Consider the following 19910-nt stretch of genomic DNA (forward strand, 5'->3'; position numbering starts at 1 on the left):
GCCCCTGTCATGTGTGCAACTGAGCCTTGCTTGCTATATAAATAAAGTGATCACACGCAGTGCACCTGTGCACCTGTGATCATATACTATTAAAAAAAAAGGGTGATCATATACTATTGTGTTATTTATTTATTTTCATAAAAAATTATTTATTTATTTATTTTGTTTTAGGAAAATCCAAATAAAACCTCACACATTCAGTTGAATACTATAACTTAATTTTGATTTAATACAATTTATCAAATTGTGGATGTTAATTTATTGGTTTTTCTAGTGTAAGGGCCAGTCTTTGGTTCTCAAGCCCAAGAGATGAATGGATTAAGGCCCAAAGAGTCCAATACAATGAATTTGTAAATAATGGGCTTTTAAGCTAGGCTTCAATGGATCCAAGAATACAAGCAGTGAATAAAAGATAGCAGGAAAGTAAGGAGAACAAGCTCTTAAACAAAAAAAAAAAACCCTCCTCGACGACATTTGAGGAGAATGATCCTAACCTATCTTTCTTTTAGACTTAGATCTTATTATAGTTCTTGCTATTACAGTGTTTTCTTCTCCGATTTTCTTCCTCTCACTACCCTCGAAGGGTTCCTTACATTATATATCTCCCCTTAGATGATCTTGACATTCCATTTGTTGATCACCCAAGTTACTACTTGAGTGTTTGTACTATCAAACACCTTCCCAACCCCTTGTGAGTCGCGACAACCAAAACAAACACTGTTTAGGAGTCTTCTCCACATAAATGCAGTCAAGAGATTTAGTAGGATGCATTAAATGTGGTGGCAGCCACCATCCTTTTAGTCATGTCAGTGTTGACCCCTACCCGAAGCTCTTTCTTTAAAGTACGACTTCCTTTGATAACGTGCTATTGACGTGACCTTATTGTCCAAGGGCATGGCCTCCTCGGCCTGATAATGGCCCTTCTCGGTAATGGGTATGACATGTGGCGCAATTACTTTATTGGAATTCCTGTACCCCACATCTAGTATTTGGTGTATTCTCAAACTAAATGTTATAAAATATTACAAATCAAAGTAGTTTCTTCGAATTTGGCGGTACATATTGAAATCGATTTGTAAAGCATAAAATTTATCCTATTTATGTTATTTATTTATTTATTTATTTATTTTTAATTCTCTCTATTCCTTTCTATACAAGGCTAATGATGAAATCAAACAAACCTATTTCTCCACCGGCCAAATATATAAATATATATATTATATGTATCAATCTTTTCTTTATATGCTAACACCATTTTTTTATTATTTGGAACCTACTAGACAATGATAAGAACTAATAAATTATATATTCGGTGATTAGTTGACAAACTATATGCTAACCCAACTATGGGGCTGCTTAACTTCATGTAAGCAAAAGATTAAAATTTATGACACATAATTTAGAATAAAAATGTTTATGATTTTTATTTTAGAAAACAATAATACTTATTAAAACACACGAACACAAAAATAGTATATAAAGTTTTTTAAATAGATTTATAATATATTACATAACCAAAGTACTACTACAAAAAAACTGACTTTTGTAGTAGTAGAATGATACAAACTTTATTAGAATGAAAGTATGTGTTTGAGCAAGTACGACAGAAATTTTAAAAATTTATTAGCCCATTTTTTTGGGCCATGTCTGGCTCACATAGCTTTTTTGTGTTGGTAACTTGGTATACAAATATACCATTTTACATTTTGTGCTGGTTGGAATGTGACAATGTGTATAATTAATGAAAAAGTTACCATCTGCCATTATATCAAGAGGTCTTAGAATAGATAAGTATCAAATTAAACACTAAGGGGAAAAAATGCATCAAATTAACACCATGTAAAAGTAAGAATTTATAAAAAAGAATGATAAAAATCGATATGGTCCATCCTTGTTAACATTAAAATAGAAGAAAGAAAAGATTTTGCCTACCTACTAGGATTTTAAATACTATTACACAAAGTATCGCACCAAACTCTTTTGGGAACTAGCAAAATACATTGTGGAATCTTGTCAAGTTTTGGTTGTGTTAGTTGAGACTTTTGTCTTTTTTTAGTCGAGTTGGAAGGTTATTAAACTTACATATTCTAGAAATCTGAAAGTGATGTTGAAACTGGCAAAAAAAAAAAAAAAAAAAAAAAGAGTCTATGTCATGGTCTTGAATTTATATGAAAAATTGCATCAGAGTTCTATTTATATTTTTTTGGAGGGAAGAAAAGTACATTATTACAAGAGAAATTAAAATGTAGCATTTCTTGTCCCCAAAAATAGAGATAGAAGCCTTATATAAAATTATTAATATGCTTTCCAATTTTTTTTTTTTTAAAAGAAAAAAATCACTAATTTGAAAAGTTGAATAGTTTGGTCCAAGGATTCCCCACATAGGAAAATAAGAGAACTCTTTAAAAGTACATGAAAGTAAGGTTTCTTTAAATAGGAGTTTATTACACACTTATGTACCAACTCATGCTATAAAGAGTAGTGTTTATTACATACTTGCGCATCAACACAAGCGAGTAGCATGTTTTTCCTTAATAATAGAATTGAGAGAGAGAGAGAGAGAGAAGAGAGAGAGAGAGAGAGAGAGAGAGAGAGAGAGAGAGAGAGAGAGAGAGCTTGGAAAGTAGCGCATGGAAAGAGATACCACAAATCAAGGAGAAATTGAGGCTCAAACTAGTGATTTTGATGAGAAAATAATATGAGTGCACAAGGTGTGTGAGAGGCAAAAACAAAATTACACAAGAGGAGTTGTTTTTTAGATAAGAAACATAGACTAGAGAGAAACAACTTTTGGGTTTTTTTTTTTTTTTAAATTTTTTTTTATATAAATTTTTAGAAAAGATATTGAGTGTGCAATTACGAGGAGTTATAAATTTGAAATATTAAAAATTTTGGTGTTATTGTGCATGATTGATCTATTTAACTATTTATTATATTTTATTAATTCACAGAAAACTAGGTTGTGGGCCTGTGGCCCAGATACGGCATTTTCTTTGTTAATTTCCCATGCATACGGCCTTAATTTGATAAAAACAATTAAATGCATATCTTAAATTTGGAAAAAAAAATCAAGAACATTGTACAATTCTATCTTAAGAAAATAGAGTGCAATTCCTTAATCTTAAATCTAATTAAACGTGCGGAATGTAAAATTCAGCAATTATATGCATCATGCGAGGATCTCACTTATCACATGTGAATCAACCACAAAAAATAGAGACCAAATTTGAAGATAAACCTACAATTTTACTTTTTCTATCAAGTGCAGCTCATTTGTTAGTACAATTTGTAGGGATGTTAGGCCCAACAATATATATATATCCTTGTGTATATTGGGCCGGGAGCCCAATCTGAGGACATTAAGTAGTCCGAGAACAGGTAAATATCTTCGTAAGAATCCGTGTTAGTAAGTAAAGAGGTAAAGTCTGATCATGATCGTCCAAGAAGGTGGTCCGAGGAGGAATACTTCCTCGGCTGAGTAAAGCTGAGGTTGGAAGGTGCGGTCTGCCACCCAGAAGCAATGTTCTAGTAGATCCTGTAGGTAAGGATATACATCGTGAGAGCACAGGACAAAGAATGACTATGAAATATCTAAAAGAAAGCTGCTACCACCGCATTGAATGCTCTGTAACTAATTCTCTGGCCACATTAATAAGGAAGTGATGCCTAAGCAGTAGTGTTTAGCCTTATAGCTACTTCCAAAGGCTTCAGGAAGGTGTTGATGAGACAAGTATCTATACCAACAATCTGATCCATACGTGAAGGGTAGAGAGAGGAGGAAGGATGGTATAACAGGGAGAGGAGACCCTCAGGACAAGGGGATTGGAGAAGAAGGAGAGAAAAAGATTGTAGACTGAAGAACAATATTTGTAATCTGTCATCAAGTGAGATATATAGAAGAACTAGCCTCCTCGGATTGAGTCCGATGACGAATTTCCTTATATAAAACCGCTTCATCTTTATTCTATGGTCATCTTGGCCCACTACAATTGATGTACAAACTCACTAGAACCTAGATTTCAAATCCACTCTACAAATTCATTGTATTGGGCTCTTTGGGCCTATTCCCTTTCTATTTTGAGCTTAGGTACAAATTGTGTCTCTACACAATCTATTATTGTTAAAAAAGAAAAAAGAAAAAAAAAACAACGTTGAAAAGTTAATAAAATTAATTTACTATATAGTCAAACGAATTTTTATATAATAGTAATCAACACAAAATTATTATTTGTTTCATTTTTTTTTCCCCTTTTCAACCAAACAAAAATAATTATGTAAAATTTCTATCTCTTCTATCAAACACATGCGAACTAGAATAACAATATTTTCTTTTCTTTTAAGTCTTTATCTTACTAAAATTTTTACCTTCATTTTTTCATCATTCCAACTAAACATAACCTTTAACTCCCTTGTGAGTGCAAAATCTGTAGAAATCAAAGAGATTTTCTTTCAATAGTAAGAGAAAGGGGAAAAAATAATAATGATAAGCATGATAGTTTCCTCTGTACAAGACAGAACCGAAAGGTGTATTAGTGCCTTAGTGTAAACCATGATACAGTAGGGCCTCTGTTTATATTGGTTGACTTTCTTTAGTTTAGTGGAAGTTCCAATTCTCAAGCTGGGCGTATATTATAAGGTTCAATTCACTTCGCTTTAGAGTTCAGATAATGAGGTTGAAGGCATACTTGGCTAGACATTAAGCCTCCATGATTGCATTGTTCCTGCAAAAGTATGAGTGCAAAATATGAGCAAATCGGCTTTGAAGATGATACTTGTGATGATAATGCACCCACCTCAGATTAAGACCGTCGACATTTCTTAAGATAATTCCATCGTGAAGTTTTTTTAAAATCCAATCAATCCCAATTATAATGAGTGAATTAGATTTTACCATATCATCAACAATTAAAAAAAATTATTGATTATTATTATTTTTAATAAAATTGGATGGAAGACTGAAATTGAATAAATTTGAAATTTAGAGAACTCAATTTAATTAAAGTAAAATTAAAAAACTGAAATGAATTTCAATCAAATTTAGAGAGTGTAATTTGCATTTTAGCCTTATTATTTTGTTATCTGTAATGAGTCTAGATCTTATTAGGTTGATTATTCTAGAATAATATTTTATTTATGAAGGAAGAAGCTTCATTGAAGTTCAACCTAGCTAGCTGGGTCTTGCCCAGTAGAAACAATCGCTCAGGGTGGAAGTGAGCATTTTGAAGTTCAAGTTAGTTCCATTCTTTAGGAATGGAGAAAGACTCAGAGAGAGAGTGAGAGTGAAAGTGAGACAAAGAGAGTTACAGTTGTGAGCTCCCCTCTTACCAAATGATCTTCTCTTCTTCAATTTGTTTTTAAAAAAGGTTGTAAGTGGATAAAGGATGTGTGATTGTAAAAGTTCTACTGTTAATGAGACCCGCCATTTTCTATATAAATTTAATGATCAGGTAAAATCTATATTATCTAATTTCCAAGTTTATACAAATAAAATTTTAGGAACTCGATGATAGAATTTTTCTAAGAAATCTATAAGATTTTTTAATCCCTCCACCTCAAATTATTTTGACACGTACTACATTAGAACCAGCCAATATGTCATTTTCTTTCATGAAGATCATGTTGCAATAGAGACCACAAACAGTTACTATCATTTTGAAGGGCTTTTGAAAGCGTCTACCACTAATGGAAAGATATAATAATTCATTAGTGTCGTGGAAGGGAAAAAATAATCGAAGTTAATGAAATCAATTCACTATTTTGGCATTTTTTTTTTTATTTGTTTCAAATTTTTTGTGGAAAACTGTTTTATTATAACAAGTTAGATTTGTCCACGTTATTAATCCATTTACCAATTGAATAATGTTAAATTGACGGTTAAAATGAGATTTTGTGCTAAGTGAAGAAAATGAATGACTAAAACACATATAGTGCCCTATTTGGCATTATTATAGGAATTAGAGTTTTAAAATTTTATTTGTATAGCTTTTGTGATATAAAATTTTATTTAGAACTCATTAACGATTTGAGTTATAAGTAAGATATAGTGAATACTGTTTTACATTTTGAATTTATTAAGCATGAATAGTAATTGCAGAACTTTTCTCTAAAAGCTCCAAATTTCAGCTTTAATCCACTATTTTAGTGGGTTTTCAATACCCTATTTTTTTGGTTTAAAATGCTTTTTACCACACAAAAAGTACTTTATGGCTGTGTTTCCATTGATGTTTAGAATCAAGAGGTAAAACTTATATCTAGTGCTCTTATACATTGGACGAGATATAAGACTGACAAGTGATCATTTTAAGATACGTGTCACATTTATATCACATTTAATCTATAGGAATATTGAACGTTGTTCAAACGCAGTCTCAAGGCCTTCCTCAAAATGAATAATCTAGTCTCTAACATGTTTTAGGCATTGGTTGGTGACTTTAGATAGAAAAAACCAAAATAAATTCTCTCAAAAATTGCATCTTTTCTTGTCATACAATTAAAATTAATATTTACATCAAACAGTTGAGCACCATCTCCACTTGTGTGCATTTGAATGAGCTTATTTTCATTGATTTATTTTGTTTATTGTGTAAAAGTGATCCTTTAAAACGCTACTTAAAAATAAGCTCATTCAAATAAAACCAATGTTCTATATCCGACCTTAAAGTGGGGCAAAAAGAACAGCTGTTTTATTTTTTATTTTTTTTTATTATAAGAAATTAGAATAGCTGTTAAGACTATATTAATATAAATTCTTATGATTGTTACGGAATCAAAATGCTGTTGCAGAAGTAATAATTAATTTGAACTTGGTATTGTATTCACAAACTACCAGCAGCTCATTTACTTACCTCTTCTGACTGTAGCTAGAAAAAGTAATTACCAGGTGAAGGCCAATATTAATAGAAAATCATTATCCCCAACCTCTTACATTATATTAATCCTACTTGATGCAACTAATGTTCCTTATTCATGTCGTAAACAAACAAGCTATAGAGGAAACATGTAGAAGTTTCCTGTACAGCCCCTAGTATTAAAATAGTTGCTTATGTCCGTATGTCATGTATTTTTTTCGTTTAGTTTTCAATCTATTTTGCTCATGTACATCTTTTTAAAACTTCCATTTTTAAAAGTAAAAGTATACTTTTAACCCACATTTCAAAAAACAAATAGTTAGCAAAAAGTTAAATTAATTGATGCCAAAGGGATTGACAAACCTATAATGGAGCCATGTCTAGGAATAGCCCTTGAAGACCAAATTAGGTGAGACCAAAAAACTGAAGAAAGTTTGCATTCTATACTTTCCCAGATGTTGTACAAAGTATTTTTTACCAGAATCTTTGTAAGGTAGCAAGAAAGTACATGTCAATAGCAGGTACAACCTTTCCAGCCAGATCAAACTTAGTCACTGAAGTTTGCTGGTGGCCAACACCATCCATTATGCTGAATAACTACTACTCTACAGACCATGGCATTTATTGAAATGGCTAGACCATACATAACAGCAAAATCATAAGAATTCAAGATACTAAAAATTTATTTTATGATCTGAAATTATATACAATCTATGTAGAAAACCGCTCTCTGTCATGAGGAGATGAGTAGTCAATATCTGGGCCAAGCGGAATGATCCCAAATGGATTGATAGAAGGATGGCTTCCATAGTAATGTCGCTTGATGTGCTCCATGTTGACTGAACTGCTCATGCCAGGGATCTGAAAAATTTCTTTGGTGTAATTAAACAGATTCGGGTACTCACGTAACTGTTTCTTGTTACACTTGAAGTGGACAACATAAACCTGTCATTATACGAACTCAAATTTTTAAGATACTTGAAGAATCTGAGAGAGACAAATGCCAAAATTTCATGCAAGACCAAGAAAGAAAAAACAAAGCCAATACCAGACATATCTGAGGTTGGCCAAAGAGATCCTGTACCTATGGCCATAGTTTTCTCTAGGCCCAGCATAATAACAAAGGAAAATCACCAATGGTTCCTTATTTTAGAGTTAAATAGCTTTTACTCTTGTTCTCAAAATTACCCCAATTTCCTCATATCATGACTTTTCCCATCAAGGCATAAACAAAATTTCAAACATGACAGTTGCTAAGGTATTTTGGACAAACCATTTAAATAAAATGCAAAAGGCTATGTGGAATTAAATATAACTTTTCCTTTTGGGTAAGTAATTAAAGAAGACAATTTGGTAATCACAAACAGCTATATATGGGGCAGCTATGGTAATTTTACATATGCACCTTCTAATAAGACAACACCATGGAAAGGGACCCCCCCCCCCCCCCAATCAAAATAGTCAAATGATAAGTCCAGTGGTATTTTACATTCAAAGGTTGGTGAAAGAAGGCCATAAATATATAACAATTGTTATATTTTTATGGTCTTTTACTACATGAAAAAGCAATATTTGCATGTAACAACCGCCTATAGTTAGGCAGGAAAAAGAAAAGATGTGTGTAAGGGTTCAGAAAGACTGCAAGTTGACAACAATTTGAAGGTATTGTGTGTAAGGGTACTTCACTTAAAAACTAAAAAGCAATTCTCTCATGAATCATTCTAAAAGTGATCAACAAGAAGAAAGTCTAAAAACTAACATTCCATTTTGCTTCTTGAAAGACAGAATTAGGAAAGCCACTAGTCCTATGTGAATTCGGAAAGACTAATATTATTTGAAATTCAACTAATTTTGATGAATAATATCTCTTGAAACTTTATAAAATTATCCAGAAAACTGTGACATTTCTTAATATATATATTTTTCTCATAAGTAATAAACTTCATTGAAAAAAGATGTAAGAAAATACAGAGAAAAAAAGGAAGAAAAAAAAAGCACACAGGCTGTGTGCTAGAGGCAACAGGGAAAAGTCAATAGTCCATGCTTATTCCAACAGTCAAAAGTCCATGCTTATAAAATAAATATCAATACCTCATCAAATCTTATGAGAGTGACAAACAACCGAATATCTGCTTCAGACAGCACGTTCCCACATATGTACCGTTGCCTGCCAAGTATCTCCTCACATTTGTCCAATGCTTCATACAACTGTTTCACAGCCTGCAGATGAAAGGATCATTAAGATGCTTAAAAGCAGCAGTCATTGGGAGAATACTTTCATAACAAGCCAGCCCCATTTAGCCTTAAGACAGTGGTATGAAAAATTGCATACCTCTTCATAAGGTCCTTGCTTCTTTGCAAACCCACATTTATAGACACCGTTATTTATCCCATTGTATATCCATTCATTAGTCTCATCAATTTGGGCTTGCAAGTGAGGAGGATAGAGGTCTAAATCTGTATTCTCTGCTATGTCATTGAATTCAGTGTTGAACATGCGGATAATCTCTGAACTCTCATTATTAACAATTGTTTTGAGTTTCTTATCCCATAGAACCTAATATAGAGCAAAAAATCTATCAAATAGCATAAAAGATTCAAACTTAGATAATTCATGTTAAAAAATGGAAAAATTGGAAAGGAGGACATGTGGTAACATACAGGAACTGTGTACTTTCCAGAGTAGTTTGTACTGGCAAGCTCATAAAGTTCTCTAATACTTTTTGCTCCATTCAAAGGGTCACTTTCAGCTCCTGGTTCCTCTGTATTCGAAGCAGGAAAAATCCACCCCATATGCTCATCAGTTTCCTTTGTTCTTTCCCACTTGGGTTTAACTGACTGAGCAACAAACAGACAATATTGATTTGGTCATAAGATTGATTCCATCTCTAAGAAAAGTACTAAAAGATTTACTGACCGTGAAACTGATGGCTTTGTCAAGTCCTTTAATCTTCAAGTATGAAAGACACCTTGAAGCCCAAGGGCAAGCATATGATATATACAGATGATACCTTCCAACTTCTGCTGGAAATAGGGAGCTTGGATCTCGTGAAATAATGTTACGGAATGTTGATGCAGTTCTCATGAAAGCACCAGAATCTGACATCTCATCCAGTGAAGATCGAGCCATTTGAATGAAGTGCTGAAGAATCCATAAAAAAAGAAGTTTATCATTACTTCCAGAAGTAAATATGGTCAAAATTGTAGAAACTTATAACTATGGTTAGAGTATCATAACCAATTACTATGTATATAGGGATGGCTGAAAAGTTATATTATAGGAAAAAAAAAAAACTAGAAATACAAAGTTAGAATCTTGCACAGAACAATTAATTCCTAAGGAAGAGGCTTGATAGATTTTGCCATCTCATAGCAATTTTTCTGCTTTGTTTGCAACACTTGTTTGCTTCACAGTTATTGAACCCCATACAAGTAAAAAAATAATTTCTTTCATATGAATAAAATTACTGACATCTAAAGTAAAATTTACTCCAAAACATTGTTTACCATGGATTACTATACATAATAAGATCACTTGCTTTCTGCTTGCTTGAGATCCTGGGGGACAAGTCACATTTTTCAAATTTTGGACGGTTACAAAAACTATACAAGTATAACCCAACAGGGTATGTGCTGTTACATGCATGTTCAAACAATGGTTACATGTTTTGCCAACAAAGGTATTAAAATTCTCAATGAATCAGTGAATATAAGAATCCATGAAACTACAAATGCATCAAGAAGAACCCACGGGTTATCTGTAGTTTTCTTTGCAACAAGCATTCCCAGTTGGACTATATACACCACAGACCACACAACTCCCAGCATCCTTCTCTATTTGCAATAACAGAGCCAGACCATGTTCTTATGTGGGAATTTAAGTCAGCAACCAAATTTTATTTTGCTGGAAAACATTCCAAATATTACATTTTTACAGCTAAAAGGGAAACATTTATGGTTGTGAGATGTTATTCATGCAGAAAACCAAACATTATAAAAAAATTTACCCATCATCAGCTGTAAAAATCCATTAAAATATATGGGTCTGAAATCATATTCATGTCAAAGTTCTCAACCAAATATTTTCCCATTAAAACATATGGATCAGAACCAAAAAACTTCCTTTACAGCTACAAGATTTTGAATCCAGATCATAAATTAGTACCCAATCAAATAACTCAGAGTCAAGTATTATAATTCTAGTACTAGGAAACCCAACTAAGAAAATTTCATGAAAACAGTTCCTTTCTCACTTTTTTTTTAGAGCAGCTGGTCATTTAGAGTAGTTGAACAACACCCAGAAGTAACAAGAAGTTAGTATAAGCTAACATGACAGGGAAAATAAAATAATGAAATAAACGGGAGTTTGCAAGCTTTCTACCTTGGAAGGGACTTGCTGGATGAGCTACTGCTTGTTGGTGCCAAATACTAAGATGGGTTTGTGGAAAAGGGATATCATAGGATCAAATAAAAGAAAGCGGCCAAGTGGGCTTATTTTATTGTTGAGTCTTTGTTTACTTATCAGCAAAGGTATCAAAAAACTTTTGAATGGAAATATTCTTTTATTATAGAGTTTCTAAAATTATAGTGAGTGGTTTAGACTTTAGAGGTTGTTCCATCATTAATATTAAATAAATATGAATTGATCATGATTATAGCAATCATGTCTGTAAACAAATGAAATATATAAGGTAATTTATCATTTTATAGACGTAGATGGTTCATTTGTGAAGTTTTAGCTTAATTAAGTATGAGATCGCGCATTGGTCAAAGGTAAGAAAATGCTGGTCAAATAAATTATACAGAGAAAAATTTAAATTATATAGAGAGAAAATTCAATTTGTTTACCACTTATTGTCAACTTCGGATGGTTAGAACTTTATAATTTCTACAATTCAGATCTGATTTAAAATTAAAGGTTAAAAACATGATTTAGAAAAATATTTCAGTCCATTTTTAGAAAAAATATATTTTTTGTGTGGCTAAAACAGTGTAAAAGCAGCTTTTGAAGTGAAGCAATGAGCAAAAGGTCATTTTGTTAGGTCGTAACAATAGCAAATTTTTGTGATCCAAACTGAATGGGAACTTTATATTATTTTTGGAAAGATATGGAGGTTTCAAAGAATTGGGGAACATTTACAGCTGGTAACAAAATTGCAAAATGGAGAAAAATGGGGCACTTTAAATCTAAAATTCCTGCCCCAGTTAAGAGCCCTGCAAAGGTTTCTGGTTCTTACCTTAATGAAGATCTCCTAGTCATACACACTGAAGTTATTGTGGGCATAGAAGATCCGTTGGTGTTCAAACCTGAACTCAAAAAGGGATGCACTTAAGAAGAAGACACCTCTGGCCAATCCCTCCAATTATTCCATGCAGTTGGAACACATTTTCATTGCTATCCTGAAATGGCTTAAAACAGTACATGGCAACGGAGCTCACAAAATATATAATATGAAACACCGGCTTATCATGCTGGAAGGCTCCAGAGCTTTTAAGCCATCAGCAGTAGGAAAAGGATCAAAATATTAAAACTTGCTTTAGCATTTCAGCTTTTCAACACAAACGAATTCACCCATCTAGATTAAACAATGGCTGCTAACCAATTCCTTTAGAGATCCTATCGGACAAGCTAGAAACAAGAGCATAGTTGTTGCTTTCATAACATGCGGTCATAAATGCTGCCAAAGTCACACGATCCACATTACGGTCCTTATCTAATATTCTATGAAAGAACAAAGCTGCTATGCCCACTTTCCCCTCACTACAAAGCTTCCTGACCAATGTATTAACTGTTCGGCTCCACAGCTTTTTGTCTAGTCTTTCTAATATTATCATGGCAGCAGCAGAATTATCTATTTTGCAATACTCATAAGCCAATGTCAGCCGAGTAACTTCACAAGGGGATAGGCCCTTGTCTATCATGATGTCATATATCCGGTGAGCCTCATCCAACTTAGACCCTTTGCAAAGCCCACTTATGAGAGCACCATAAGTAATACTGTCCGGTGTGCAGCCATGATCATTCATCCTATGAAAATATTTTACAGCCAAGTTAATGTTCCCATCCCTACAGTACCCACATATCATGGATGTATAAGTCTCCTTTGTTGGGACCAGGCCAAGCATGATAGCTTCTTCAAAAAACTTCTCACTTTCTTTTAATCTTCGTTGCCTACAAAAGGCAGCAATCAATGTCGTATATGTATGTATATCGGGTTGAAGGCCAGCTTTGACCATCTTATTGAAAAACACCAAGGCCTGCTTTGTATCTGCCTGCTTGCAATGCTCTGATATGAGGATAGTATATGTAACTCTATCAGCTTGCAATCCGTGTCGAAAACCCTTCTTCAGCAATTTATAAGCCTCATGAGCCCTTCCCCTTTTGCAGAGGCCATCAATAATTGCATTATATGTAAAGATATTAGGAGCAAAACCTTCATTATTCATTATGTTCATCAACTCATATGCTCTTTCAAAATTCCCCACTTTACATTGCCCATCAATGAGAGTGGTATATGTGTTGGTATTGGGAACCAATCCCTGTTCTCTCATTCTACTCAATAACATCTCAGCACGGTTCAACTTCTCCTCTTTGCAGTACCCACCGATCATAGTTGTATATGTGTGAACATTAGGCTTGTAAGTATCACTCCGGACAAGCTTAAGAAATAGTCTAAAAGCCTTCTCAGTCCATCCCTTCTTGCAAAGCCCATGAATCAACGCTGAATGGGTGTAGACATTAGGTTTCCAACCTTTCCTCACCATTTCCTCCAACATTTCAAACGCTTGCTTAATGCTTCCCTTCTTGCACAACCCGTGAATCAAAGAAGTGAAATTAATCACATTCGGTGTCAAGCCCATCTCAATCATCTTATCAAAATACCAACACGCCCTATTCGCAAAACCCTTCTCACAAAACGCAGTGATAACTAACGTCAACGTCGCGTTGTCCACAACAAAGTCTCTCTCAACCATTTTACTCAACCACCTATCTGCCTCCAAAATTCTACCAATCCTACAATAACCAACAACCATCAACTTATAACTACAACAATCAGGAGACACCCCTCTCACACACATTTCATCGAACACGTTCTCTACATATTCAACGAGACCCATTTCACACCCAATTCCAATAACACAATTCAAAGTATGAGTGCTCCGCGCCAACCCCTGATTCCGCATCTCGATAACCATATCCACAGCCTCCTTAAACCTCCCAATCTCACAAAAATTTCTCACCATACACTGCATCACTTCATGGGCTCTCACCATATTTCCATTATCAATCAATGCCACTGCACACACTATGTAAAGCCGCATAAAATGCCGAAACTTGGGAACCCCAATTGCCCAATAGAAGAAACTTAAGGCTATCATCGAGCCCGCCTCGCTAGCAAGCGAAGCAACGACTGTAATGGCATGTTCATGAGTTAAAGACTCAGCATTTAGGTGAAGAGTAATGTTTGGAGGTGAGGTTGTGAAGTGGGGTTGTTGGTAGTACGAGTCACAGACCAATGAACAAACAGTTCTAACAAGTGAATGAGATGGTGATGGTGAATTGGGTTGTGTTGGAATGGTGCAAAAGTCATGTTGTTGATTGGTACAAAGTGTTCTGAGAGTGAAGAAGAGTGAAATGGGGATTGGTGTTTTGTGTTGAAAGCTATGGGATTGGAGAAGAAATAAAAAGGAAACCATTTGAAGTTGTGTTCATGGGATTCATTCAAATTTCAAAGGTAAAATAAAAGATGGGTTTGTGGACTTGTGTTGTGTTGTTTTTGGGTGGGAAAAGACCCTTCTGCCTTTCAGTACAACACAGACAAAAGACTCTTGCCTTTCTTCCCGACAACCTAAGAAGAAAAAAATTGGCTGCCACACTGTTGAGTATTGGACTGATTGCAAGAATGAATAAATTCGCACTTCAGACTTTGGGCCAAATCATATATATATATATATATATATATAAATAACTGGTGGATTTCTAACAAGTGAATGAGATGGTGATGGTGAATTGGGTTGTGTTGGAATGGTGCAAAAGTCATGTTGTTGATTGGTACAAAGTGTTCTGAGAGTGAAGAAGAGTGAAATGGGGATTGGTGTTTTGTGTTGAAAGCTATGGGATTGGAGAAGAAATAAAAAGGAAACCATTTGAAGTTGTGTTCATGGGATTCATTCAAATTTCAAAGGTAAAATAAAAGATGGGTTTGTGGACTTGTGTTGTGTTGTTTTTGGGTGGGAAAAGACCCTTCTGCCTTTCAGTACAACACAGACAAAAGACTCTTGCCTTTCTTCCCGACAACCTAAGAAGAAAAAAATTGGCTGCCACACTGTTGAGTATTGGACTGATTGCAAGAATGAATAAATTCGCACTTCAGACTTTGGGCCAAATCATATATATATATATATATATATATATAAATAACTGGTGGATAATGTATGCCTTAGGCCATATATTAAAAAATTCATTTTTAAAATTTTTTTATTAGAAATTAAAAAAATTGTCAAATTTTTTTTAATTCCCCAATAAAATTTTTTCAAAAAATGGTATACTATTGTGTACCTTTAGTACACACGTTAGTAAAATCTTATATATATAATTATATATAAATATATATATATATATTAAAATCAAATTAGATTTGATGTATTCTATTTAATTTTTAATTTTTGTGTCAAGTGAATTATTGAGTGTAAAAATAAAAGAGTTCAAATTCAATTAAATTCTAATTTTTTTGAGAGAGGGTCAAGTTAGATTGTAACGCTCTACTTGTTTCAACAACGATATTTTCAAGAAAATGAGTCATTTTTCAAAAAATATTTTCTATAAAACTATCTCATTTTTTAATGTTTGGTAGCAACTTTAAATGAGTTGAAAAATAATTTTCTAACTTCCCTTATTTAGCTTATTGTGAGATAGAATTGTTTTCCAAAAAAATTTAATGGAAAACAACTACAAATAAGCCATACTTTTTATGTTGATAAAAAATAGTTTTCCTTTTACTCATCTTTTTTATGCTACCAAACATTGAAAAACTATCTTTACACAAAGTTTTCCATCGAAACAAACAGAGTGTAAATTGAATTTCAATTAGAGTCCAATTTTACGCTATGTGTCCGCCTAATTTTTTAATTTTTGTGTCAAGTGAATTATTTGATGCAAAAACCGAAGAGACTAAATCCAATTAACTTTTAAATCGTGTGTGTGTGTAATGAGAAACCATTATATATTTTAGAAATTTATGGTTTAAAAAAGGTATAAGCTAATACTATATATAATTTGAATTTCTTCTATAAAAAAATGTATAATTTGAATTGTGTAATTGTGTTTGTTTTTAATTATACTCATGCATATATACAAGGTTACACACTAGTCTATATATATATATATATATATAGTTAAAACTTAGAGAAAATCCAATTAGATTCTACAATTGAGGTCCAATTTTGCGCCATGTGTTCTAAATTATTTATTTTTAGAGAGAGTTTTATTTCTTAATTTTGGAGTCAAATATGGGACCACATCATAAATATTCATCTAAGTGAGTTATTGCATACAAAAACTAAAGAGTCTAGAATTAATGAATATTAAAAAAAAAATTGACAATTTACATTTTCTATCTAATAATATTCTTACAAGACTTTTTAAAGAGTTAAAAAAAATATAAGGATGACTATTAATAATATATAAATTATAATGTAGGAATTATACTATGCATCTTAATGTATATCTTCTAAATATATTCATGAATATGCACAGGGTTACAAGTTAGTTGTATATAAAAGTGCGCAATTCCTTGAGACTATCTTATTTAGGCTTCCACCTCATCAAAGTTTGCATTTATGTCAAATTTTTAGTTCATTGAATATGTCAACGGAGTAAATACACATATTAATTATCTATTGGTGTGCACTAATATATATATATATATATATATATTTATATATAAGTATTAAAAAAAATTATATAAACTATCTAACAGGACATCTCAATGAGAAAGCTTATAAGTAACAAAAATGCAAGCTTTGACATCACAAAATCTAGAGAAGAAGAAAGTGATTGCAAGAATGTAAAGTTGACACAAGATGTACATAGAAAACCCTAAAAAATGGATGAAAAACCATGATTTGAGCAAGAAATGAACATTCTTGTTCTGTTTAGTTTTGTATTGTATGGAAATAAGAGGCCACTCTTGTGCATTGAGGGTGTTCTTCCTTAAAAAGAGAGACATTGTTTTCTACCTTACTATCTTATCAACTTTCTACTCTCTTCTCAAAAGATTTACTTGAGTTCTCACCCAAAAAGCTGCATGCTCCTCTTATAATCTAAAGAATATGGCTGAGTACAAAGACAAGTGTCAATTCATCATTTTCCTATTTTGGACCTTACCACAGTTGGGGTACTATTTGGTGACTGGAGGAGAGAGAGTGTGCCAACATCAGCATTATGGCATGCGGGTAGGTGACCTTGCTACTGCTTGGGGAACAACTCTTGGGCAATGAAAAGGACATTAGAAGTATTGTAGGTGATACACGTGTCCCTGAAGTGGTCCAACATGCACTCAGTCAATAAGGAGTGTTTCTATAGTTGTTGACCTTAGAAGGTCACAATTTCCCTTTTGTGAGTACTTGAGTACCATATCAGATGCATATCTTACTTCCTTCTCAAGACAGTCACGTCTTTGGCACGGGCTAAGGGTAGAACTTCGTAGCCAACGTTTTTCCTTCCTTTGCTCACAACCACTCCATGTGTAGGGTCCAGATCCAACCACATAGACATTCTCCCATGCCTTGGTTGGTATAATGCACACTATCTTACCATTTATTTTGGTTCTTTCAAATCTAAATCACATTTCTAGATAACACAAAAAGTATTTTCCATATTGCATATTTAAAATTTTATTTTCAAGAATTATAATTTAATGGACAATTGGATATAGTAAATCATCTATCTATCTATTTATACTTCTAATAACAGAATTCCCGGTTTGGATTTCAATATTTGTTTACTAAAATACCCTCACACAATTTTAAATCTCTAAAATAATTATCTTTTAGTTAAATAATTTTAAATTAAAAACACAAATTGGTAAAAAGTAATTTACTGTTGTTTAGTTTTAGACTTTTTCCTTTATTTTCTCCATTCAGCCTAAAACTTAAGACACTATCTCTATATTTTTTTAAAATATTATTCCATGTTATCTTACCTCTTTCTTAAAAAAAAAATATCAAATAGTTTTTTATATATAACTTTTAAACATTATAACACTAAAAAAAAAAAAGTATTATTGCACACGCAAAGTGCATGATACAATAATTATAACAACCAAATCAACTGTTAACTCTCTCTCTCTCTCTCTCTCTCTCTCTCTCTCTCTCTCTCTCTCTCTCTCTCTCTCTCTCTCTCTCTCTCTCTCTCTCTCTCTCTCTCTCTCTCTCTCAGAATATGGTTTTCAAATTAAAAATTTGTAAATAAAAAAGGTTTGTTTGTTTTTCAAATTAAAAATTTGTAAAAAAAAAAAAAAAGGTTTGTTTGTTGTGATTAATTTGAAGGGAAACATGAACCAGTTCCTAAATGCATAGATCATCCCAATGAATCATGTGACAAGGAGGGATAATCTATGCATTTCCATTTCACCCACCATATTGTTATACACATTTCTAGGAAAGCTATTTTCATAGATACTGATTTAAACATTATTGCATGTTCTCCAACTTAATCATTTAGAAGGTTCTTTAATTACTCAACTTTCCTAGCAGCTGTGGAACATCATGTTATAATTTTCACAACTCTTTTGCTATATCTTTAATTTTATCCCAACAATATTGGCTACTACATAGTACATACAACAGATCGATGGCTCTTCATGGATTATTTATTTATTTATTTTTAAGTGTGTTTTTGGTTCCAAGGGGATGGGAATAGTAGATTCAAACTAATGACTTACGCTTCAGGTAGCGTGGTTCTCAGCCGATTGTTTTAACCCTATTGGGGTTGTTTAGATACAAAAAGATTAATTGAAACTCTTCAGAAAATTTCATTTATTATGTCAGATTGGTTTGATTAGCTTAGAGTCCATGTTTTCTTTGGTTTTTCTTAGTTTCACTGTTGGTGCAGTTTCATTCGGACAAACCATAGATGTACAAAAAGGAGCTTCTTTGTTTCGTCCAACTTGCATTAGATGTCATCATGTCATAAGATCTATTGTTTCCCATCTTCCCAGGGCGCAACATGCACTTTTTATAAAAGATCTTCAAAGGTAATATAAGCAGAAATCCCAATATTTTGTTGGAAATAGCATGCCTCATGATATTAGTAACTTTCAATGAGCATGAAGATAGAAAAATATAGAAGTATATCAAAGAAAAATTAAAAATACTATTTTCCCTAAATCCAGAAATATAATGAGTATATTATATTAAAAGCTGTATTAACAGAATATGCTGCTGCTTTTTCAGGAATGGAGTTGACCAGAAGCAGTGATGAAGCCACATTAGGGGGCATGAGTTCTGAAAAAAAAATTAGTAGAGGTATTTGTATAAGGGTGACCCCAACAATTTTGACTTTTCAAAGAATTTACAAGCTTCTACCCTCTCAGGCTCCGTGCTAACCAAAACAAAACAACATGAATACAAAGGAATTTACTATATCTTTTGAAAATCTAATTAAATAAATACACAAGTTTCATTCTCACACAATATCAACATCCTAAAACATAGAACATAATTACAAATGCTTTACTGTGATTGTCAATTAAGTTTGAGTTGTGTACTGTAAAGCTTGAAACAAACAAGTATGAGGCATTGGTGAGATGTAGGTTTGCATCCTTGTAAGATTTTTGCCGCCATCAGTATCCTTCCACAAACACATGTTTCTCCAAAATCAGAGATAGCATTTCTAGAGTAAAATAATTTCTTATTGAGAAAAGTATTTTCTTCTCACAAAGATTTCCTCCATGAAAATAAAGAGTTCTTTAAATAAATATGCTGACTTCCAGAGAAAGGTATTGTGGATTATTGGATTAAGTGAAACACTCCAAATGAGACAAAAGATTTTAATTCTCA

The 19910-nt window shown here is 32.8% G+C and overlaps 2 protein-coding genes across 7 annotated transcripts in view; both read right to left on the reverse strand.

Moving 5' to 3' along the window:
- Positions 1–12198, reverse strand: part of LOC112023821 (uncharacterized) — a 48444-nt gene extending 36246 nt beyond the window's left edge. The window contains exons 1-6 of one of the 6 annotated variants that reach the window (XM_024056448.2): positions 12086–12198; positions 9766–9990; positions 9510–9686; positions 9181–9405; positions 8940–9068; positions 7259–7793 (exon numbers count right to left, since the gene is read on the reverse strand). In XM_024056448.2, the coding sequence (XP_023912216.1) occupies positions 7560–7793; positions 8940–9068; positions 9181–9405; positions 9510–9686; positions 9766–9978 (978 nt within the window). In that variant the 5' untranslated portion in view covers positions 9979–9990; positions 12086–12198 and the 3' untranslated portion in view covers positions 7259–7559. Of the gene's footprint in view, positions 1–7258; positions 7794–8939; positions 9069–9180; positions 9406–9509; positions 9687–9765; positions 9991–10355; positions 11054–11101; positions 11172–11229; positions 11364–12085 lie in introns of those variants that run through there. The other 5 variants (XM_024056447.2, XM_065759722.1, XM_065759724.1 and 2 more) reach the window with 5 other exon arrangements.
- Positions 12199–12359: 161 nt separating this feature from the next.
- LOC112023820 (pentatricopeptide repeat-containing protein At4g19890) lies at positions 12360–14755 on the reverse strand. The gene has a single exon (XM_024056446.2). It carries the CDS (start codon positions 14544–14546, stop codon positions 12444–12446), a length of 2103 nt encoding a protein of 700 aa, XP_023912214.1. The 5' UTR covers positions 14547–14755; the 3' UTR covers positions 12360–12443.
- Between the last annotated feature and the right edge of the window lie 5155 nt (positions 14756–19910).

Source organism: Quercus suber, unplaced genomic scaffold (genome assembly GCF_002906115.3).
Source record: "Quercus suber isolate HL8 unplaced genomic scaffold, Cork oak 2.0 scaffold_340, whole genome shotgun sequence".
In the NCBI taxonomy this organism is placed as follows: domain Eukaryota; kingdom Viridiplantae; phylum Streptophyta; class Magnoliopsida; order Fagales; family Fagaceae; genus Quercus; species Quercus suber.

Coding starts and splice junctions, on each gene's coding strand:
- LOC112023820 (XM_024056446.2), bottom strand. CDS start 14,546: ATGGTTTCCTTTTTATTTCTTCTCCAATCCCATAGCTTTCAACACAAA.